General features: G+C 39.0%; 3 protein-coding genes across 3 annotated transcripts; all 3 read right to left on the bottom strand.

Annotated features, from left to right (window-relative positions):
* Nucleotides 1–1,766: 1,766 nt before the first annotated feature.
* Nucleotides 1,767–9,276, bottom strand: LOC108111550 (octopamine receptor). The gene is given in 6 exon segments (XM_017221068.2): nucleotides 1,767–3,837; nucleotides 3,840–4,250; nucleotides 5,048–5,225; nucleotides 7,175–7,300; nucleotides 7,896–7,998; nucleotides 8,782–9,276. Coding segments are annotated over 6 exon segments (1,719 nt in total). The 5' UTR covers nucleotides 9,182–9,276; the 3' UTR covers nucleotides 1,767–3,336.
* A 4,799-nt stretch (nucleotides 9,277–14,075) lies between these two features.
* LOC108111551 lies at nucleotides 14,076–15,534 on the bottom strand. The gene is made up of 2 exons (XM_017221069.2): nucleotides 15,278–15,534; nucleotides 14,076–15,216 (listed from the first exon to the last, which is right to left on the bottom strand). Exons 1-2 carry the CDS (start codon nucleotides 15,425–15,427, stop codon nucleotides 15,007–15,009), a joined length of 360 nt encoding a protein of 119 aa, XP_017076558.2. The 5' UTR covers nucleotides 15,428–15,534; the 3' UTR covers nucleotides 14,076–15,006.
* Nucleotides 15,535–15,727: 193 nt separating this feature from the next.
* LOC108111573 (lutropin-choriogonadotropic hormone receptor) lies at nucleotides 15,728–23,801 on the bottom strand. The gene is made up of 17 exons (XM_041819503.1): nucleotides 23,621–23,801; nucleotides 20,878–21,321; nucleotides 19,777–19,931; nucleotides 19,634–19,708; nucleotides 19,483–19,560; nucleotides 18,770–18,844; nucleotides 18,635–18,700; nucleotides 18,511–18,579; nucleotides 18,365–18,439; nucleotides 18,184–18,301; nucleotides 17,760–18,121; nucleotides 17,547–17,699; nucleotides 17,191–17,336; nucleotides 16,898–17,126; nucleotides 16,636–16,831; nucleotides 16,382–16,578; nucleotides 15,728–16,325 (listed from the first exon to the last, which is right to left on the bottom strand). The coding sequence occupies exons 2-17, from the start codon at nucleotides 21,196–21,198 to the stop codon at nucleotides 16,148–16,150; spliced, it is 2,493 nt and encodes an 830-aa protein (XP_041675437.1). The 5' UTR covers nucleotides 21,199–21,321; nucleotides 23,621–23,801; the 3' UTR covers nucleotides 15,728–16,147.
* Nucleotides 23,802–24,268: the final 467 nt, after the last annotated feature.

The raw sequence follows: 24,268 nt of genomic DNA on the forward strand, positions 1-24,268 counted from the left end.
ACTCCGTTGCTATACCTGGTTGTTGGCCTCTTTCACCAGGAACCGCTGCCATTTAATTTAACACATTATGCGATATCAGCCAACAAAGTGGTGAAATGGGTAAGGTAAGGGTTCCAGGCGAATAACAAAAAATTATGCAGGCCAGAGTTACGACTGAGATATACCATTTAATCGGGGAAATAACAAATTATAAAGCAGATTAAGTTGGTTTTGGAATTATATAACTCTTAACTAATTTGCTGTTTATTCCACATTTTAAAATGTTTATTATTTTGGAACCTAATGAGGTGTTTATAGTGATGAAGATGAGGTTAATCTTATCAAGCCCATGAACTCTGATTCTATAGCTCTAAATGACTCTTTTTGCTTTTGAAGCAGCTTGTCTCACTTTGTATCTAATACATTTTTAATAAATAATAATAAAAATATCGATTATACCAACATTAATTAATTAAAATCCAAATGAAAGCTGGCTACTTCCTTCTTAAGATAAAGATTTTAGCTGGTATTTATATAGTAGGACAACTATCCCATCGATCAATTAACATAATTACCAACTTAATTAGAACCGAAATACCTCAGTTACCTGAGTGGCCAGAAATAGAACATACCCTGTTTGGTTTCTACAAGCACCGGGCTATAAAAAGCCAAAAATTACTGAAAGGCAAGTACGGAGAGGGTACGGAGTTTTCAGGCCGTTGACAGGGGGCATTAAGGGAGACCGTTTCCGCTGAGCTCGACTCGAAAGTGAAATGTGACAGCGAAATGTGTTGCAATTCATTAGAGAGCGGGTGGATGGCCCCTTGAAGCCCTTAAAGCCTCCATCCCAGCCCGGCTTCTGCTCCGCCAATCCCTGTCATGCTTTTATATTAGTCACATGTGTGTGGGCGGTCCGCGTTTGTTGGGGTTCTTTTTTGGATGGGGGTGTTGGTGTTGGTGGTTATATGTAATTATGATGACCGCATATTTTTTCACGCCTTATTTCCAGCTAAAATTAATGTAACGCCACCGCAGACCCAGCTGGTAACCGTAGTCACAGCCGTATTCCTGAAGCCATATTCCCGGTGCTGGCTGATTCAGCGTTTCTTTTGCTTCCGTCCTCTTGGCCGTAAACAACTTAGTGGCGGCCATCGGGTTACCACTTCCAATAATAAATCACAAAAAATGAAGTCAAGGCTGGCGCTGAAAAGTGCGCTATGCTCTACGCCTCTTTGACTCTCCCGTCCGCCGCCCTCTCTCTGACCAATAAATTAAGACTTCTCTTCGAGTTCAGCTAAGCTTTTATCAACCGAACTACGAACTGCAGCTTAGACATTGAAATACTTACAGATACTTATCACAAGAAGGATATAAATGGGAGTAACATACTCGTACTTTTGCTTTTTAATTTTCTTTTAAGAGAATATTTGTTAAATCCCAAAAGTAGTGCTAAAAATATTTCCAAATAAATAAAAAGTACTTCATATTTATAGCGGCATTAACTTGGGAAATCTTTTCATTTTCCGCAAAGAACACGTACTACCTGCATTTTGAACGAAAAGACGTGTTCACCGAAAATTGTCCATAAAACTTTTGTGTGACAATTTATAGGTGAATGGCGAAAACCACCGCTGTGAGTTGTGAGCATATTTTATATTTTTGGCATATTACCCTTGTTCAAGTCAGCTTTTTTTCCTTACCTTACCTCACCTTTCCCTACCTTCGCCAGCATAATAAAACTGCCTTCGAGTTGAACTTAAAGTTTATTACTATAGAACTCCTTCGGCTGGCCGATAGAGCTCTTTTACAGAGATCCATTCCAGGTGAACATTTATAAAGAACATAAATAGTTGGGGTTCCAAGTATAATACATAATATTATATATATAAATATATATATACAAATTAGTTGGACTAAAATGCTTAACAAGCCTAGTGTGTGTGTGTTTGGATATGGACAAAGGGGTTCTGGAGGCCATTTAAAATCCCAGCAGGCTCAAGTGCAGCTTCAAATCCGGTCTAGTTTTAGTTACAGTTTCACTTTCGCCTGCCTGGAGAGCCTCTGCGAGCACCGGAGCATGGAGCAACGTGTGCCGTGCGATTGCGATTGCTTAAACATTAAATGGGTTGGCCGGACATTGTGTACCGTGCCTGCGGGGTTAGGCCGAGCTTGACCGGACTTGGCCAACAAAGGATACGCCAGATATGTCGTTGGCAGCTAGCAGCTACAGCTACTAGTGTGTAGAGCGTGGACGACACACACATACAAACTAGACGCACACAACAAAGGCATTAGGATGAGGACATCATCATCCTCATCATCCTGACGGTCAACAGTTGCCGTCAGGCAACAAAGACTCGCAAATACTATAATTTGTCTTTTGTTTCGTTTCGCTCTTCGCACAATCAACGCTCAACTCTCGCACACAGATACCAAAAAATACTATATATACTGGTGTATATATAGGAATGTGATCTGGGTCTGGGAAAGAATCTCGACTTCCGGCCAAGTCCAATGAGTCTTAAAGAGACTGCCCCAAAAAGGAAGTGGCCTTAAAGATACTACTTGCTAAATTCAGAAGCTTCAAAAGTTGGCATCGTTTTCGGCTTAACAAGGCTTAACAATCTTCTTTAAATCAATATTGACCGAAAGTCTCTTAGTTTTAGTAGCCGCGTTTGGCGGAGATGATAGAGTATAACAAACAGCTTAGATCCTCAAAGGTTAAGAGTTCACTGTAGTTTTTTCAAATATTAATTTCATTTTTCAAAGGAATTTAGTTTGGAATTTTGTAGTTTTTTTACAAGAATAAAATGCGAAGGCATCACATTTTACTATCTTCTGTGCTTATCATCAAGCTGAGTTAATTATAATGCCATTAAATTTTATTATCATTAAAAAAGCAATGCGTATACAATGGAATTTTCTTATCTTACATTTTAACAAGAAGTTCCCCTAATTGGCAACAAAAATTGTATTGGTCTTTGCTTATTTTAAGCTACAATTATTTCAAAAACTAAATTCAAGGTTTAAGCTAGCTTAAAACTCTTTCTACACTAGCACTATTTGTACTTTCTTTCAATGACAATGAAACGTGATTTTCATAAGCAATACTGTGAGATACTAAGAAGTTGAATATCAAACCTCTTGTAAAAAGATTCTCCACTAATTAGCCCAGCTCTGACTTTTCTAAACTCTAAAAAGTGAAAAGTTAATGAACCAGCAGGATGAAAAAACATTAGGATATGCCTGAGATATTTCCCCTACCAAACTGAGCTTTGATTGTGCGAATGCGGACTTTGTGACACGCTCAAGTAGGTTACACTGGAGAGCTGGAAACCTGGAAACCGGATCCGGGAACTAGCCACGAAACATGGCCAGGTGGTTGGGCGGACGCTTTTGCTTGCAGATGGGACGACAGGTGAGCCGCCAGAAGGCAGTGCGAAAGTCGGGATTGTAAAAGGCGTAGATGAACGGGTTGATGGCACAGTTGACCCAGCCAATCCAGGTGAAGCCGAACATGAGGTCCTCAAGGACGGCGGGTCGTGGCAGGAAGGGTATCAGTAGATAATAGACGAAGAAGGGCAGCCAGCAAGCAATTAGGCCGCCCATCACAATTGTCAGGGTCTTGGCGGTCTTGCTATCACGTTTCGTGGTCGAAACTCGCATCGGCATCCGATGATGGTGGTTATGATGGTTCTGGGAGCCATGATGATGATGATGATGATGTGGATGATGATGGCCATGTGGTAGATCGAAGGATTTCTGCTGCTGCTGTTTTTGTTGGGACTCCGCCTCCAGTTTCTCAGTGGCCTCCAGTGTCGTGGTGGCATTGGTACTCGTGGCACCCAGGCAGGTGTCTCCGAAAAGGAGGCCTCCGTGCCCACATAGTGCAATCCCGAGGGCGTTGAGTGCATGCAAGGTCCGCCGTACTTGCAGCTAATTGCCGAGCAGTGAATGAGCGAGGAGAGACGCGACACCTCGACGAGCTCGTAAAAAGTGGGCTGGTGTTTGAACGTCAGCGTTTTGTCCGCCACTGGGACACCTCCAACAACACCCACACCCACTCCAGTTGCTGTGGAACACTTGGAGCACTTGACGGACGACTGCTGTCCTTTAGTCGTATTTGTGCTGCTGGGTGGGTCATGGAGTGAGCTGAACCTCCAGCGGGACTTTCTATTCGGCAGCCACTTGGTTGGCGTGCAGTGATAATGTTCCGACTCCGAGATGAAGTTGTCCCCATCCACATCGTAGTCCGCCGTGCGCTCTGAGTTCTGTTTGGAAAGAATAGAGAAGAAATGTAAGCAAGGCACTGACAAAAAAGTAAGGAATAATTTAGATTGCATGTCTAGGCTTAGGAGGTCTCTACTAGGATTGCCTTGGACGTCTTTAATTACTTATTTCCGCTTTAACTTGACTTCTTTTTACATTTACTTTAGGTTTTGTAGAGAGTGGATTTAATGTTAAGGGGAGGGGATATTTGTCCATTACTAAAAAAATAATTTAATAATTTAAAAGCAAAAACTTGTTAAACACATTTAACACATTTTAAAGTCACAAAAATTATGAATCTGTGATTGGTTTTAAGTCAATAAGTTGGCTAATTTGCAATGCAAATATTGCAGTTTGTAAATGACAATAAAAAACACAGCACTATTTTTTATTCAGTTCTCATCTTTTTGTTATTTAAAATAAACATAAACATTGTAGAAAATATAGCTTGTGAATTATTATCTGCGCTGCATTAGCAAGACATCCCTTATCAAAGCTCACTACTTAAAATATCACCAAGAACTCTCAGCGATAAGTACTTATAATATTAAGAGCTACCAAGAATAAAACTAGACTATACATTAATACCCATTTCTAGTTAGATACTCCAACTTAATGAAGATCTGCATTTGATGGGTTAAGCAATCTGAGATAAATCACTGGCTTCTTTTTCCTCAGTGGTTGACAACTTAGTCAGGTGGTTAGTTGGTTAGATGGTGTGACATGATAAATTTCGAGAGAGACATTTCAATGGAAAGTATGTATGTTGGTAAGGTGTAAGAGTAGTGGTAAAGCTTACCGCATCGCGCACAATGCGCTGTCGCCGTGATGTGAGCACATAACCAATCTTAACGTAGACGTACAGCATCACCGTGAGGGGGATAAAGAATGATCCCATTGCCGAAAAGACCACGTAGCCCTTGTTTTGGTTGTAGCGGCAGTCCACGAACTCCTCCTGATGCCTGCCCGCCTCGTACCTGTGAATGGCAAATTGAATTCCAGTTCGAATTGCATGTGGTTACGTTGGTAGGGATGGTAGTTGGGATGGCATATATGGTTAGATGATGGCTGGGTGGCTTGGTGGCTCTTGTGGTCTTATGATTGCGGTTGGAGCTGCGGTTTCTGGGTACTGGTTACTGGGAGTTTTGGGAATGACAACCGCCTGAGCTAAGCAGGGCGAAATTCAAATTCAAATCCTAAGCCCAAAACCAAAGTCAGTTTGTAGTCCCAACTGGTGGAAGCCTTTTATTTATGTACGTCTTCCTGTGATGGTCATTCAGCCAACACAAATCGGAGATGACTTTAAATCAATATGGCAGAGGAACGATTCCCAAGTAACGATAACAAAGTAAAGTCATGGTAGACTGGAGTTGGAGTCGGAGTTGGAGGAACGCACCAACTATGGAGGACTCTTCGGGGGATTGAATGACAAATAGGTAAAAATGTCACATAGAATGGAATTTTTCCGGTGTTGTAATATTCTATTGTGGCAGCCATGAATTATCTGTTTTGTGTGTTTGTTTGTTGCCACCATTGCATTGGGCTAGGCTAATTATATGACCTGATAGGGAATTATCCGAACAAAAATGATTATAAGTCTGCTAACGAGGCCAATGGGTTTTTATGAAAACAAAAATATTAGAGAAAACCTTTCTCTCATTTCTTCTCATTTTTTAGCTTAACCAAAATATATTTCAAAAACTTTAACTGCCACTTTAGTAACTTAAAGATTGAAGATTTTTGAAAACTTATTACAAATCTAAAAGTTAATTAATCACTACTAAAAAACTTACTTAAAACCTTTCCGCCTGCACTTAGAGCATTTAGATAATTAACAAAATGAAACAAAGTTACTTTCCCATTAGCATTAAAATAACAAATAAACGAAATTACAGATAATTAAAGTGCTACCAAAAATGAAATAAATTTGCATTGGAATTTTATTGGACCACCAAGTACAAAGTTTTTTTATTAAACTATTCCGCTTAAAGAATTGAAATATGGCAAGTTGCAGCCAGATGCTGCCCGTATAATTGCAATTTTCCCCTAGCACAAATTTTCGAAATTTTCCAATGTCCTGCAGCTGTGGCTATAATTCGGCCTCAGACCGTTTTAATGTGCCCTTTAAGCCATGTTTTTCGGTGCTAGGAAGAGGGGAAAACTGAGCGGCAAACTAAGCCATGGCCGATGGCATTAAGGACATGCTGACTTTGTGGTGTTGTGTGCGAGTGTGTGCTAGTGAGTGCTGGTTAATTTGGGCGCCTGGAAGTATGCAACACACAAGTGCGCGGCTTTTTCGGGCTAAGCATGTGTGCGTAGGTGAGAACAAAGCAAATGCGCCGCGGCAAACAAAGTCATTAACAACTCATTAAAACTTCAATGTAATGGCTGCAAGACCAACAACAACTCTCGCAATTACGTAATGTTTTTTAGGCGCAGCTGAAGGCGCAGCTGAAGGCGCAGCTGAAGGCGCACAAATATAAATATAAATAAACGTATGTATTTCGAGACCCTTTTATAACACATTATCTATACTGGGCCACACAGCCATTAGCGAAAAGTAAAAAACGGAATAAGACCCCAAGCTTCAAAAAGCCACGAAAATTCGTCACGCCTCCGGAAGAGGAAAAAAAGTAGTCAAAGAGGAGAGGGGTACACAAGGAAAAAAAAACAAAAATTAAATAAGAAATTTGTACTAAAAAAATTTGTAAAAAAACAAACTAATATAATATTTAATATGTAATCAGATTTAAAAACAGAATTTGGAATGCTTTTTCTTGGTAACTAATTTTAAATGCAATGTTTTTATAGCTTAAAATCTTTCAAATTACAAATAATAATGAAAATTTATTCATAAATGAACAGCTAATTGATTATGAGCTAGGATCATTTTATTTTCCGTGCAGCTGGTGGGAGCTTTACTTACCAGCCCAAGTAGGGTGGACATGTGATTGACAGGGCCGTTATCCACACGACGAGTATCATGAGCAGGGCCAGTCGCTTGGAGCGCCGCTTCTTGGAGTACGTCAAGGGTTGTGTGACGGCGAGATACCTGCGAAGTAAAAAAACAAAAACGTTAAAAAAAAGAAGGCCTGGCCAATAAACGCAACAGAAATGACCAGAGAAATGGTGAAAAAAACAAAAGCCAAGCGAACATATTGTTCGCAAAGCCGCAGGCGGCTTTCTGGCCAGGCCAAAAGGCAAACAAAACGCTGTCCACAGGTTCAGCTCCATGGCTCCAGTAACAGGGAACGGGAACGGGAACGGGTTCGGGCTTGGGCTCAGCTGGATCAGCTCAACTCGGTGTGCAGGAGCCGGAGCCACAACACAAAACTTGGAAATGCCATTAAAATGTAATTGAAACTTCCAACAAAAGCTATGGACGGGGTGGATGAGAGGTTCTGAGGTGGAATCCAAGCCCCGGCAATGTCAGCCCAACCCAATCCTTGCCATTGTGGCGTCGGACACTCAAAGGGTATGCACTACGAATGGCCACGACAACGGTCATGCAGCAATAAAAACGTCAACAAATAAATTATTTCGCACTGTTTTTGCACCTTGCCATGGCTTTGTCTAAGGACTGACTACAGTCTATGGCCATTGCTATGACATCAACGACAAATTAAGAAATTAGTTGGCCAACTCACCTGTCCAGACTGATGGCGCACAGGCTGAGAATGGACCCAGTGCATAGCAGGATATCCAGCGAGATCCAAATATCGCAAAGTATCCAGCCGAAGCGCCAAGTGCCTGCAGAATATAAATATTTGTCGTCATGCTTGAGTCGGTTTGTGCACCTGGCCTGGGATTAAGGAGGCATTACACGGGCACTGTTTCTTTAACAAAAAATAACTCTAAGTTGTTTCCCGAATGACGGAAGTTATAATGGAGAAGCTTTAACTTTCTGATCCTCGATTGACTCGAAAGTTAGAAAAGAGATTTACTAAAAGGATGATTTGTTTAATTTCTTTTGTATATTTCTTTACTTCACTTATAAAAACATTTTATTAAACAAAACAAACAGAAATCTCTATGGAAAATCTGTACTTTATACGTATTAGGTTAAAAACGAAGATCTACCAAAAGCTCTTTCGCTTTAAAAACCTTTTGTTAATTCGTAAAAAAAAGTGAAATAAATTTAAATTTCGATAAATTATGAACACATCAAGACTACTTCAGAATTGATTTCATTTTTAGAAAGATTATCAAAGTCTTTCCACCGAAACCAATAAAAAACGTGCAACACTCGCAAAATGTTTGCAACGAATAAAAAAAAAAGTGCTTTATTTTTAGCAAAGTGGAAATTGTATAATTTTTCTTTATGGGATTTTTTTGAATCGGAATCGAGCAAATGTGCTCCCCGTTGATTTCGGTAAATGTTTACTATACGAACTTTTGCACAGAAGTGGTCCGTATAGTAAACACTTTCCCCGATTCCTTTTCCTGCCCGGTAAGTGTAATGCCCCCACTAGGGCCATAAATCTTCAGAAGTCGATGGGCATGGACAGGTCCCCAGTCCGGTGCCATTCTCACCTGTTATGTAGAGGACCACCGATGGAGGCATCACACAGGTGCCGACCAGCCAATCGGTGATGGCCAAGTTCATCACGAAACAGTTGGTGACGGTGCGCAGGCGGCGTGTGGTCAAAACGGCTAGGATGACGAGTGTATTACCGACCACGGTGACTAGGATGAGGATAAGGAAGACGGCCACCGCCAGCGATTTCGGCCATGCCATACTGACCAGGTAGGAGTTCATCGATGGCACACCCACCTTGCTAGCTCCGGTGGCCAACACATCACCAGCTGGCGGTGAGGACGATGTGGTTTGGATAAGGAGTAAAGTCCCATCCGAGGAGCTATTGCCAGTGGCCACACTCAATGCATTGGACATGAACTTGGAGTAGAGCAGGCCGCTTTCCGATACCCCCATTCCGACGGATAACTCTAGGCTCTACGCGTGGAGCTTTCCTCGAACCGAATTCGACATCAACAAATTGATTCTGTTTGGGCGAAAGAAGATCACTTAATCAAACTGGGCTAGGTTCTGTCCCCAGTTCCCAAATGCGATGGCGTCATTAGAAAGAAAAGAACGACCAGAACTGCATACAAATAATGGAATTGCCTGCGACCTTACACAATTTCCAATTACGGCCGGACTGTGGCCACATAAATTGCAATAAGTAAGCGTAATTGGCCTTGGACAGCACACCGAATACTACAACAACGGGGGCGAAAGTAATTAGCGCCCATAAATTATGCCGCCAAACATGCATAGACCGACAAAAAAAAACAATTTTAAATGATTTCCAATTAATATTGCAATTTACAATTTCAATTTCCATTGCGAGACCAGCCGGCAAATAGTCTCGACTGCAAAAGAAAAACTTATATTCGTCTGTTTTCGTATTGCTCTGTTTATATCGCTTGAAAGACTGGCAATAAATAAATCAGGCACATGCTCTCACCCAGAGGAATTCCTACGGCTGAAGAATCAGCATTAAAATTGGAATTGAAATCTCGGAATCTCAGTGCTGGGCGACCTTCGATCGGATGACACTACAGCCAGTCTCCGGCTCCCACATCTGAAGTCTGCTCGTCCACACCCGTAAGACAAACAGATTGGATAAACACTTTGCCACCGAGAGTACTAGTACACAAAACTGCATCTCTCAAATCTGAGTATCTCTCAGAATGCACAGTGAGAAATTGGCATCACTATTGGCATATATATTTGAAACCATCAAGAAATCATAAGCTTTTATTCTGATGACCTACTCAACATCAACTGATTATAAAAATAGATCATAACGATAAGTTCGTCAGATTAACACTTTATGAGAAATGTTTTATTGGGGCATTAATTCTTAGATATCTCATAAACGGCTTAAGCTTGCGGTCGGAAATAACATTTTAATAGTTCACTAGACTTAACAAACTCATAATTGATAGAAGAATAAAAATTAATTTGAGATTGCCATGAAAACATGGTAATATTTCACATTTAGAAAAGATTTATCCCCTTATAGATACTCATTGATATTAATAATTAAAAATATCTTTACTAGTCTCTTGATTTGTTTAGCTTTCTTTAAATAATTATTCACTTTTGATATGTTTAATAATTATCACATTGTTAAAAGTGTATAGACTTCGAAATGAGCCGTGAAATTTTTTCCTTAAACTTTTCTTACGTTTTCTTATCACATTAATTAAAGGCTGTTCTATCTTTCAACTGTTACTTTAATCACTGATTCCATTTTGGCCTGACCAAATTCAAATCGATATTTAGCCAAATTCACATTGTTTTCCGTGTACACTTGCATGTGCGTTGCTTTATAAATAGTTAAGTGATTAGTCTCCGGCTTTGCACAATGGGTTTTCGTCAGCAATGTAATGCTGCCATTTGTTAGCCATCGATGGGTTATAGGTCACGGAAACGAACAGGATCACGAGGTCAGATGGTTGGTTCAAAAGGTGGAGAGGTGGCGGATGGTTCGGATAGATTGTAGGTGGGGCGACCCCAAAAGTTTCTTATGCACACGCACAGCTGCCGCCGCTGCTGCTGCTGTTGGCACGCGTTGATTACAAACTGACAGTTGGCTGTCGGTTGTCGGAACGTCCAACCTGAGATGCTATGCGGTGCTCCCGCTTCCCCATCCACCAGACAGCCTACCACCACCCCCTCTAACAGCATCCAATGCTCTACGCGAAACGGAATAGTCAACGTGGCGTATACGCGATTCTTTTTCTCAGATTTTGTTGGTAGCTTTTGTTGTTGTTGTTGTTGTTGTTCTTTTGTGTTGTCGATTAAAGTACACAAATGTCGGCAGGGCAAAAATTCTTTCAATGCTTTACATTTTTTATTTCTTTCGGCTCATACTTTTCGGATTTATTATTTGTTATACCCTGTTAGAGGGTATTATAAGTAGAGATAAGGAAGTGGGAGATATTTTCTGGTTTGTCTAAAATTTGTTTAAAAATCTTTTATATTTTTAATGATATTTGAATAAAACTTCTGCTGTTGATGTTTTGAAAAAGAATTGGTAAACAATTTTTGTAGTTTATTATAAAGCCGTTTACCTAAAGATTTGTTTAACTTTGTTTGTTTCAAAACGATATTTATTATGTTGACCTTTAAGATGGTTCTTTAAATATTATTTTAAAATATCTCTCTTTTAGCAGAAGAATTTATAACCAAATTTGTATTAATTATTCGGCATTATTCAAACTTGTAATGTAATGAAAAGCTACTTTAGATTAGAAAAGTAAAAACTTTAAGTTTGTTTCATGTTTAAAATGAATTTTCCTTTGAAAGTTACGTTTGATCAAATTTGTTTATGATTTCAAAGTTATTTTTTTCAGAAATGTCTAACACTAAACCGCTTAAACCATAGATCCACAAGAGCATTCTCACTTCGACCTACGAAACTAGACAATCTTTCATATTTTTTTCTATTTATTTGCTATTGTTTTATCACGGCGCACAACACACATTTGCCGGATTTGTTTGGAAAATATTTAGGAAATTCTGATATAAAATTAAAAATACATGTGGCTGCGTGAGAAGACGGGGGATTGCCGAAACTGACTAATCGAAGTGCTAAGCCCGCGGATTAAGTGCAAACATAAAAGCAATTGGCTAGATTAGATTTTCGCACGACTCTCTATGATTCATCAAAACATTGGCATTGCCATCGAGACAACGGGGCTCAAAGTAATGGTGCCATAAATAAGGCCAAAAAATATAAAACAAAAAAAAAAGAAAAGAAAGGTGAATTGCGCAGAGGTAACAGCTGCCAGTGAACCCGTCGATTGATGATAGGTGGTGGCATCGTGGGTGGATGGTACACTTGAGGGGGCGTGGGCGAAGTTACTGGCCCCAGTCTCATTAATATGCATTTCCCAATTAACCGGCGTATTTATTTGATTAGTTCGCGCCGGGTGAACAGGACAATATATATATATGAGTATACCAATGTCAGATCACAGACTTGTTGCACACACATAGATAAACAGAAAAAAACGCGACAACCTCATTAGTTTAGCCTTTTGGCCAGATAGCAGCTAGTTAATTGATAAATTTATCAGTTGATTACATCCAGATGTTGCAAAGATCACCAAAGATATATATATATTAAATTAAATACACACTTTTCGCACATTTAACGTTTTGAATTTCTATATCACTTTCACGCTGAATTCCTCGAGCTTTTTGTGGCTTTACTGGCTCTTTTGGTTTTCTTGGCTTTTTTGGAATTTTGTTCTCTGGTTTTTTTTTTTGCGGCCAAACGCCAGGACGTTCCGTGAGCGACTGAAACTGAAACTGAACTGAAATGCTTGTGGGCCAAATAACGCATTTGGCTAATTTGCCAAACGCTCTGGCTTCGTTTCGTTCTTCTGTGTGTGTGTGTTTGTGTGTGTGTGCGTGCGACTCTGTTGACTGTTTGTGTACACAGAGGGCTCACTGTACAAGTCGTTCGCGTTAATTTCGTTTCTCTTTTCTTTATCACTCTTTGCAAACGTATTAATTATGAATTTACTTTGTGCTTGCCAGGAGGATTCATTCTAAAGACTGTGCGACACTCCGCTGAATTAGCAAGCCAGAAATTAGATGAGCTGAACTTGGCTTAGGATGAAAATTCAAAGGGAGTTGGGGCTATCATGAGGTTTTTTCTGGAGGTTTGGTAGCATCGTCACTCATTGGTTTGCATATGCAGATGGTAATAAATGGGTTTCATGTAATTGATAAGACAGAAGGGAGTGCGCGGCTGTGTGTGCACTGTGAAAGGAAATTAGCATTATCAGTTCCATATTGTCATCTCAATTTGGAGGTACACAGGGAAGATAGGTTATGGTTAGGTTTGATTAAGGAAGTTTAAAATTTAAACAAAGTAATTAACGATTTAATCTCTGTTGTTTCTTTGTGTCTGTAAAAGTTTCTTAAGAAATGGAAATAAATCTCACGTTATAACATGTTTTTATTAAATATAAATTAAAAAAATGTTTATTACAATTTTCTAGTCTAATAAATTTGTGACTTCACAAAGACAAAGAAAAATAGAGAAACTCACGAGGTAATCATATCAGAATCTTTTTTGATCCGATTTTTTAGCAAACAAGAATAGTCAAGAATCGACTTAATAGTTATAATTTTATTTTGAAACTAATTTTGATCCTAGTTGCCCAGGAATTTTTAGCAATTTCAGAAGTAGACAAAAAGTATGCAATACAAATTGTATTACGTAAATCCAGTTTAATATCCTTATAATTTCATATGGTAACATAACCCAATGATGGCCAATTGGAGTCATTTTCTCGCCGTGTGGTGTGTGTGTGCGTGGACATTGACATTCACTTGAATGGTGGGCGGGGCCGATGGGCGTGTTAGCACACAGAAATCGATCGTGCCCATTTTGGAGCTGTCACTCAAATTAAGCACATTAAAAATCCATAGGGATTTCAACACCCACATGTAGCTGCCTCCGCCGTCCCTCGCTCACGCCCCATCCCTTTACGCCCATGCCACGCCTCTTCCATGTGCAATTGTATTACACACGCACAGCACCAAGTGACATAGTTTGTGTGCTCGACAAAAGCACATACACACACACACACTCGCTTAGACAATGCTAATAAATTTTCGTTTTATGAGCATTTCGCTTTTAATTACCGAACTAAACTTAAACGCCGCACTAGCACAAATATGTGCGTATCACTGTATGGGTGTGTGTGTGTGTGTGTGGTTAGCGGGTGTGTGGGTGAGTAGTTTATTTATACAACACGCTTGATTTGGCTTGATTGATCTAGGAATGCGTATGGAATATCAAAAGGTTGATGGTTCGAAGGGTATGCAAGGGGATTCGGTGGAAGCCAACGCCAATTGTTGTCATAGGCGCAAGAGTCGTAAAGTTAAATTGTATTTTCCTTCGGAAATTGCCGTTGTAACCGTTTGAGCACTACAATATTTTCCTGCTTCACGTACTCCGTTGTACATATAATATATGCAATTGAATGTGTATTGAATTCAAATCAAACATTCAGTCTGGGCAAAACTGGTTTGGCTGGTTGACAGGAGCACTTTTTGATGATAGAAAGATTGATTTAGTCATTACTCCTTCACTGAACTTAAAAAAGTAATTAGTATTTAAGTTATAAGTTGAATTCGTACCCAATTTTTAATGCATAGCTAATTAACATTTTTGCTAAAGAAGCTGTTATTTCTAAGGAGTCTTTGGGTTAGGACTTGGCTACTACTGCACTCGAGTTTCAAAAATTAGATTCTAATATTATAAAAGAAAGAATTAAGAAACATAAGCAAATATTTTCAAAAATAGTTGTTAACAGCAATAAAAAATATTACTTAACTGATACTAATTTGTTGGATTTTTCCATATAAACATTATTTCTAGAGTTTTGATTTCAGTGAAAAAGTTTATTACTAAATTTGGCTTTAACATTAAAGACAGTTCCTTGATCGCATTACCAATCTATATATAAATTTCATTTTATCTAAAAAGTTACAGAAATCCTTTTTAAACATAATTAGGCAACAAGTCCGTGAAAGTTCTATAGAAACAGTTTCTACAGCATTCCTAGAAATGTATATAAGCCTCACAAGAGGGTTAATATTAGCCATTACAAGTCCTTTAAATGCTTCTCTTGGGCACAGATCAACATAGCTTTCGTTTAATAAGTAATCCCAGTAAGTTCTAACCACTTGAAGATGAAGCACTCCTTGAACAACTGGGGTCGCTGCTACATGCGCTGGATGACGCAGCCCTTAAAGGAATTCAGCCTGGCATCGATTTCGCCCTCTTCCAGCTCATTGAAGGCATAGATGTCCTGGTAGCAGGAAGGCGATATACACTGCCTGATGCAGTTGATCTTGGCCACGCCCACAGGAGTTAGATTTATGCATTGGGCATGCTGGTCACATGTCACTTCAAGTTCATGGTAGGTTATTTCCTGTTTTGGGCATTTAAAAGAGATTAATTGACAAGAAAAATCAATATGTTCGTGGACTCACATTCTTGCTGGTCTCCTTATAGGCATACTCGGGAAAATTGAATGTTGCAGCCTTTGGGAAAAGCTTTCCATTTAGTCCGTGCATCTCCTTGTAACCATAAGCGAATTTCAATATTATTAAACAGACAGCAAAGAAAATTGCAGAACGCATCGTTTCGCCGTTACTTGTTTGGTCCTTTCTGAAGTCAGCTGTTCGGCAGGGATGGAAAAACAAGTCCTTATGTTCTTACCGATTGACTAAAGGGAAATTTCAGTCTTTTTAATGTAAAGTTATCAAATATAGATGGCGCTAGAAAAGTACTGTAGAAAAGTTTTGTAGAATGTATGTAAAATTTTATGGCCATATAAAAGTTTATGCTTTCGATCCTAATGGACTTTAGCGATACTTTAATCTATCAAGCATTATTATACTAGCAATACTAGCAAAAATAAAACACTTTCCGCATTTATCCACATACATTTAAAGTAGTTTAATGAGTCTTAACAGCTTTATCTATTAAAACAAAAACAAGAAAATACTTTATCAACATTAAGAACTTTTTTATCTTCACACTTAAAACATTCACAATAAATCTGTATATATGCACCAATAGGAAACCACTTCATGTTTATCCATATATACTTTGACTGGGACAAGCTCTTTTCTATTAGCAATACTTTTCTTAGGTACAACTGTATACATTACACTAAATGGCTTAAGTAGGACAAGAAAATGTATAACAAGCTTATAAGCTAAAAAATATCATTAATCATGGGATGCTAACAATACTGGATCAGATAGCGGAACAAATCAAGAGAGCGTAAATTAATAGTATATGTATATATCACAACGGGGTGGGAAGAAGTGAATTCACAATACCCAAGCTTCGGTTTAAACATAATCCTCGCTGTTCTTCAGCATTTTCTGTGTCTCAGTGGTCATCGTCGTCTGCATTTTGCACGTGAGGGAACCGTGCCTCTGAATGGATCCGTGAATGGTGAACCGAGATGTGGGATGACCAGAGAGGCTATCCTTGTACTTTAAAGCGCTCTGCCGACACAAACCTAATCTAAAAAATGATTTCATTTAATTAAGATTATACAGGATAACTTTCATAAAACTTACTTTGACAGCAAGGTAAAGAGATCCTGTCGATACTGCGATGTCAATATGGCATAAAGGTAGGGGTCGGCACACGAGTTCAATGGATAGAAGAATACAAGCAATATTTTTGATTTGGTGACATTAATCAGTGGATAACCAGCCAAAGCAGTGAGTCCAAAGAAGGCAATAGGAGACCAGCAGGCAAAGTTTGTGAAGACCTAAAAGGAGTTAAAAGCTATAGTATAGCTATAGTTTAAGAATCATAATATACTAACTAGGAGAGCCATCTTCTTGGCAACACTTAACTCGCCCGGATTATTATGACGGGCCTGCCGTGTCTCGCGACCCAAGGACAGATAGATCTTGGCATAGCACACGGCTATGATGGAGAAGGCCACGCCATTGCAGACCATAATAGCAACCAGATACACGGTGTCGTATACATCGCGATTTTCCATCGGAAGGCAGATGCTGTAATAAACAAGGCATGAGTTTAAGGTTGAATAGAAGTCCAGAATGATATATCTACTTGCTCACCTCGTGGACGAATAGTTACTAATACCGAACAGGGGCATCGAGGACATGAACATCGAGTAAATCCAGCCGCCCAGCATGATGAGCGCTGCTGGACGCAACTTGATGCGATGGTTCAAGTACATGGCCTGTGTAATTGCAAGCCAACGCTCGATAGTAATCACGGTCAGCGTGAACACCGACAAATGACTAGCGAACACGGTGAGAAAGCCGGCCACTTTGCATCCAAGCCCTGTGGAAAATAGTTAACGAAGACAGTAAAATCAAAATCCGAGTAAGAAAACCGCTTTACCCACCATATTGCCAATCGTAGGCGAAATTGAAGTACTCCCCCTTGGAATGGGCATCGATGGAGGCCACCAACAGCAAATACACTCCTAAGCACAAATCGGCAAAGGCCAGATGGCACATGAGAAATCGCGGAACTGGCGTCGTTTCGGGTCTGTAATAGAAAAAGATTATAAGCACTTAAAGAAATTGGAGAAACATTTTCATCAATATACAAACATATATCTACAGAATTTAAGCATCTTTCTAAAACACCCTTTTTAAAAGCCAGTCGAAAGTTTATGGAAAATAATTTTTTAAATTATTTTTAATATTTTTTTTAGTGTTTTAGATCTTTAGCAATTTACGACAAAGAACGACTTACCTAATCGATAGAATTACTGTCAGCACAGCCACATTGCCCACCACGGCCAGAGCGACCACAATCCAAACGGAAATGCGAAGCCATTGATAGCCCATGACATCTTCGCAAGGGTTGAGATCATTTGGCATGGGATAACATTCTATATTCGGCTTTCTGCAGTAACAAAATTCTTTTTATAGCACTCAACTATTAAATTTAAAAGTATATTCTTACCTAAATGTAAAATTGCCGCAAAGTTCGGCTGACATGTCATCCTCTGGATTCAGGGTGATCTTTTCATGAAATGTGCCTTTGTTCATTGTATCATCTGCCATATAATCGATAGAAGAGAATGTGATGGGCGATATGTCTGTTGCTGACTGATAGGAGCCACCAAAACTGCCAAAGTCTTCTGGTTGATTGTCGAGACCGTCCAAAGTGGATCGTTCCTTCCGGGATCCCGAATCACTTTTGCATTGCTTTCGCCATTTTTCAATCTCCAGCATTCGCTGGGCATGTCGCTGGGGATCGTGGCGAGATGGGAACTGAAAGGCGCAACAGTGGAACGAGTGCGTGAGGTAGGCCCTTTGGAGATTCTATAGAATAAAAAGCAAGCTTATTGGAAAACATTTTCAAAAAATAATCTTATCTTACTCACCCGAAAATTGTAAATTGATGGAATAGTTTTCAGAGTGTGGGTATTCTGAATGTATAAAGCTTCGATGGTCTGCAGACCGACTGATGGTAGGCCAACTAACGAAGTGCTGGAGAGATCGCTGTTATATATATTTTTAGATAGTTAGTATTGTAAACTAAGATAATGCTTTTCGAAGACATACAGTTCAGTTATATCTATAATGCCATCGAATGCTTTTGGATGCATCATTTCAAGCTTTAGGTTGTCTTTTAGGGACCTGAACAAATCATAATTAATAATTAGTATTACTTTCCAGTTAATAAGTCTCCTAATTTAAAAAATACTTACAATTTGGCTATCTTGGATCCAAAGAAAGCTGAGTCATCTATGTAACTTATTTCATTGTTGGCCAAAATTCTGCAAATGTTAGGGTTTTTCAAATCATTCTAGAAGACAAACAGTTTACACTTACAATTGGGCAGTCTTAACTTTTATGGATTTAGTATCTATTCGAGTGATTTGATTATTATCGAGATCTCTGACGGAAAAGAACAATATAAAAAGATAATTACTATAGATATTTTAGATATTTTATTGCTTTACTCACATCATTTGCAAAATATTATTCGGCGGAAGGTGGCTCAAGTCCGGAACTCTGGTGAGCCCACTGTTTATGATTCGTCTGTCGGGAAAAGGAAATATTATTGTAAACTCACACGCGCCCACTACAGACTAAAATATCCACACCCACATCGCTCCTAAGCTTCTACCACACAGGATGAGTTAAACATAAATGCGAAAAGATATTAAATATTTACTTAGAATGAAGTGGAAAATTTTTGTATGTACATTTAATATTTATATTTTGTTGAAATTCAATGCTTTCATAGAATACATTTGAATCAAACTTTTCTGTGCGAACATTGAATCCCATTACGTGGAATAAGGAAAGTAAGTGTTTTTTACTTTTTAATATTTCGATTAAAATATTTTATTTTACCAGAAGGACTTAGCATAATGTAATTGCATTCTTTAATCTGTTTATAGTTCTTTCTCAGAAGCTTTATATACTTCTGCCAACCGGTTAAAATGAAGTGGATAGCAAAAAAATGCTGTCTACTTCAATAGAACTCAGCTGATGACCCCGCGTGGGTGGGCATTAAGTGCTATATTTACCGATGGCACAAAATAAACCCCATTTTCTGTACTAATAAAGCCACACAGCTGTGCGTGCTTATTGCCTTTGGCCACCACCATCTATCTATCTATCAGTCACATATGGGGCCCTAAAGCGAGATTTGGTAATTGAAAATGGCTTACATAATTTCCACAGTGTCCGAAATGCCAAGGAATACGTCCTTTGAGAGGAAGGTCAACTTGGGTGCATTGGTGATGTAGCTGTAAATATATAGAATAGATATATAATCACGGGCTCGGTTGCTTGAAGCTGCTACTTATAATCAGGCCTTACATTGTGCGCAATAGTGTTAAATTAGAGAAAGCGCCATCCTGTATCAGTTCCAGCTGCTGGCAGTCAGTGAAAGCCCTGTCGAGTAAAGGGTCAACACTAAAATACAAATATGCACCAAGGATAATATGACCACTTTAACTCACACATCCAACAATGTGGGTCCGTAGACCTTTAGTCCCGTGTAGCGTAAGCGTGGCAACCCCGCAGATGCAATAGTTAGCCGCTGGATGGGCAACTTTAATGTTTGTGGTACGCGGTTTAGTCCGTCTCCCTCGCAACGGCATTCCACCTCTTCCATCTGTGGAGAGAGAAGGTTAGTTAGGTAGGAAGTAGATAGTTAGAATAGAGAAGGACAGGTGGGGGAGATTATGTAGGTTTGAAATAATATAATGAAAAATGTATGTATGCAGTTTTATCCCTATTCTGTATCATATTATTTTGCGTTGTCGTGGATTATAAAATTCTAAAAAGAAAATAGAATATGATTCAGGTTTAACTTCTATCTGCGGTAGATGTTAGTACAATATTATAAGTATATTCCGGGAAATATTGCCCTTTTGACTACATTTTCCCAATTAAGCCTTCATTGTTTAGGTTTAGAGCACTTCTAAGAAATTTTAGTGGAATCAAATAAGGTTTAAATAATTTTGGCTCTTCAGCTTTTCAGTTATTTTCTACTCGTATTAATGATGTAATTTCAATGAGAAGGACGGCCGTGCCGTGCCTATAAATACAATTTTTTTTCATTTTTTTGAACCTCCACCTTCGATGTCCACCCGCAGTATCTTCTGTATACAGAAATTTCAAAATTTACATACATTTTTACGTAAATCACATTCAAAAAATAAACAGAATTTAAAATTTATCCGTTTAAAAAAGGCTGCCAACTTAATTTATAGAGAGTTGCCATAGCTGTTAAGAGCTATGTAGATCAACCAACTATAAATGATCAAAACTGCCAACTTTACTAAATTTTTCTTATTTAAATTTTTGTTTAACTTTCTTTTTTATGTTTTTATCAAAATTGGTCCAGCCGTTTTCGACATACATGGTTACATTCATTTTTATTTATATACATACATATGTAGATGAGTTCTTCTTGAGTTATTAAAAATGATTTTATCTTTTTAGCTTTAGCCCTTAAGTCCTCATTAAACTAACCCCGACTAGAGGCTATTGAATTACTACCTTCACTATTAAATATATATAATTAAGTTGAAAGTGTTCAGCTATCAGTCACTTACTTGATTACTTGCATTCCAACAGCAACATTTCCAGGCGGATGGCGGCAATGTCTGGGTCAGAGGCGTGTCCGTCGATTGACCCAGGGACAACGCGTTGGGATTGGGATAAACATCGAATCCATGGTGAATGTCGTGACAGTTGCTTGCGCTCAGCGCCTCGCCAATGTCACTCGTGGCGTATACGCAATGCGGGCCACTCAGCGATGTTAGAAGCAGATGGTGCAGTAGCAGACGGAAGAGGTACTCGAATGACAGACACTTTAGACCCTTCTTTGGTCGCCAAGTGGACTCCGTTCGGCAGAGGTTTGTGTGCTTTTCCATTGCTCTCTGTCGTTTCCACTGACTGATCCTAAGTACATAATGTGCGGCTCATTTCCTGGGTAAATATCCGTAGTTTTCCTCTAATTAGCTTTGGATGCGTTTATGCATCTTGTAGAGGATAGTCTGTCGGGGATGAAATGAAATGGTTGACTCAGTAACTGCGTAATGAAGCCATCAAGCTGCCCGTTCAGTTGGCGAATGATAAAGTTAAATAGCATCGAGTAAACGCCGCAGATCCGTAGATATTTGGCATAATGTGAATTGGACAGTCACGTTCTGAGGCGCGACACGCGTGTTTGATTGATTTTCAAAACCGTACAAAAAGCGAACGACAAATCAAAATCGAATTCAGCCAAGAGTATTCGAAGCAAATTTCTTGGGCAATCAATCCCGCGCGTATAAAAGACCAACGTTACAGTGAAGCCTGCGGTGGCAGGAAAACAAATCACACTTGACACTCGGGAGGACACTGACTCGGGAAAAAGAGACGCAGGCAAACAGAAATAATGCAAACATTCCGATTCCAACCGACTGGAGTTTGTTAATTAACATATGTTATCGCAGGCATAAAACTCATATTTAACCTATTGCATTATTTTTAGATTCAATGGTCTGTGTCTATATGTCTGTCAATATCTCATATCATCGTATCACGTTTCCAGGCCCTATATAAATTTATTTTAAATGCCCCCACGAGCCATGACGCTTTACGGCTGTGTTTGTGCTTAATTTTAGTTCTCACCAGCTAATTGAAACATTCAGTTTCGCGTAATTAGTAATATCATAAGCCCAGATTGGCTGGGAGCGCAGATTCGGGAGATATACATATGCCTAGGTTCTGGGCCCAACTACTTTAATTCCACCCGCTTATCTGAGACCTCAAAAGACTGCCGACAGGTGTGCGCCATGTTTCTACCTTTTAATTAACAAATATTTGTTCTCGCATGTGCTCCAGCTAGCTTTATAGCCGCGATCTTTTGGCCAGAGTGCACAATCTGGCTATCTGCGCCCTCTCACGAAGGGAAAATGTAAAAATTTAATTAGCACCTTCGGCTAGTCGTCAACCTCCGCCGGAACGCGCAAGTTTCCATGAACCCTTTAGTCGAAATTCAAAAGGCAAAGTTTGACCCTGGATGAAGGAGTGAACAGATTTTCAAATGATAACAGACTGGCTAACAATAATCTTGACGAAAATCCAGTGGAAATGACGCAATTGGTTTACAAAACGATAATAAAAATCATTCGAGTATACAAAAATCTCTCATTGTGCTTTCGACAAAGCCAAGAAAATGAGTTAAGTCAATTATTTACACAATATTTTGCTTGATTGGCAGCTTTGGCTGATTATTTGCATTCGCATCCAGAGCGGATAGTTAACAGTTTTCAATTGAATTAAATCTAGTTTGACGCACAAGTCGATTTAACAAAGTTTGTACTCTTCGAATGGCGTTAATAAAACTGAAGTAATAAAAGCACACACGATTAAGTGGGAGGAATTCAAAAGATTCTGGCCCAATGAACACAATTCTGAAAGTTCTAGTGTCGTTTTTAACGAATTAATGTTAATTACCGTATTAACAACATTATAAAAAAAAAGTTATATGAATTTGCGACCACAAAGCGGCAAAATATTTATACAAATCAAATTAGAATGTTCTAGTTGAGTGGCCGAAGAAACTTTCTGTTTCGGTGGTCTGTTGACAGTAAATTAAATTTTCAGATTTAATGAAATTTTATTATCAATGTTTCAAAAATCCGTTGCTAAGCTATTCATCTTCGTATGATATCAAGAAATATTTGTTGAATCTTGAAATCTATAAATATCAACCTATTAGCGAATACATGGTAATGCTGACACTCGAATGACGAATCACACATCACAAAATCAGTCCATTTCCATAAAATCTCAGCTCATCTCATCACAGACTTGAGCAAAATAAATTGTAAGATTGCATAGTTCCAGTGCACTATAGCAAAAACCATTAGCCCGATTAGTTCTTAGATTACGAAACACAATTGGTGATTTGTTTCGCACCCGTGAGTTTAATTAGTAATTGCCATATACACAATCGACACAGACACATAGATTAGCTGTCCATATTTATAGCTAATCGGCCACTAAAATCTACAATAGATTTTTGGGCGAAATAAAATTTGATAATTTAATGGGAAGGAGGCGCTAGCACAAGCATTCTCACACCGTTGCCGTCAAAGGAGGGATCGTGAAATAAATTTTGTCCGACCATCACATGGGCCAATAAATACTGAATTATAATGGATTTTCCGAGCGTTGTCAGTGCATTTGGTCAGGCGGTTGTTGTTTGTTAATTTTTAGTACACGCACACTCGCATTAATTTTTCTTTTTTCTTTCTGTAAACAATTCAAGCCACAAAGGAATTTGCCAAAAATATTTTAGCTCACCGGAACAATTGATGTTTTTGATTTTTTCTTTCTGATTGTCTTTGGCAAAACTTTAGTACACCTGTTGCAAGGGGTTTGCTAATAATTCCTTCCCACAACCGGAAGCCACTGAGCTACGAACTGTTCCAGTATAGACGGAAGTGGGACGACGACAAAGCACCGAGCGCGAACAACCGAGCAGTTCCAGCAGCTGTAGCGAAATGAGAGCTTAAGAGCTGGTCCGAACGACGAGACGGCCACCCGTAACGACGGAACCAAACATATTTGCTTTAGCTTTGTGTGTATTACTGTCGTTGCGGACGGTTCAGGTGAAAGCTTTCGCTTTTGGTGGCCCTATATACACGCACTTGTTGAGCTCTGCGGTTAGTAGTGTCAATGTCTTAAAGGAATATGTCATTGGAGTATAGGATACGTATTTGGAGCATAATGTCGAGGTGTTTTATACTATATCCTTGAATTATATTTACAGACTGATTTTAATGTTATAATAATCCAATATTTCGAATAATTGGGAAGTATAAAAGATAACATTAGGAAATATACTTTTGAGAAAGATTAGATTGATCTAATTTAGAGTTAAAGACTAAAAAGAAAATGTTACTAAAACTAGCTTACTTTAAAAAGTAAGAAGTCACAAGATAGCTCTTC

Source organism: Drosophila eugracilis, unplaced genomic scaffold (genome assembly GCF_018153835.1).
Source record: "Drosophila eugracilis isolate 14026-0451.02 unplaced genomic scaffold, ASM1815383v1 contig_75, whole genome shotgun sequence".
NCBI classification, from domain to species: Eukaryota; Metazoa; Arthropoda; class Insecta; order Diptera; family Drosophilidae; genus Drosophila; species Drosophila eugracilis.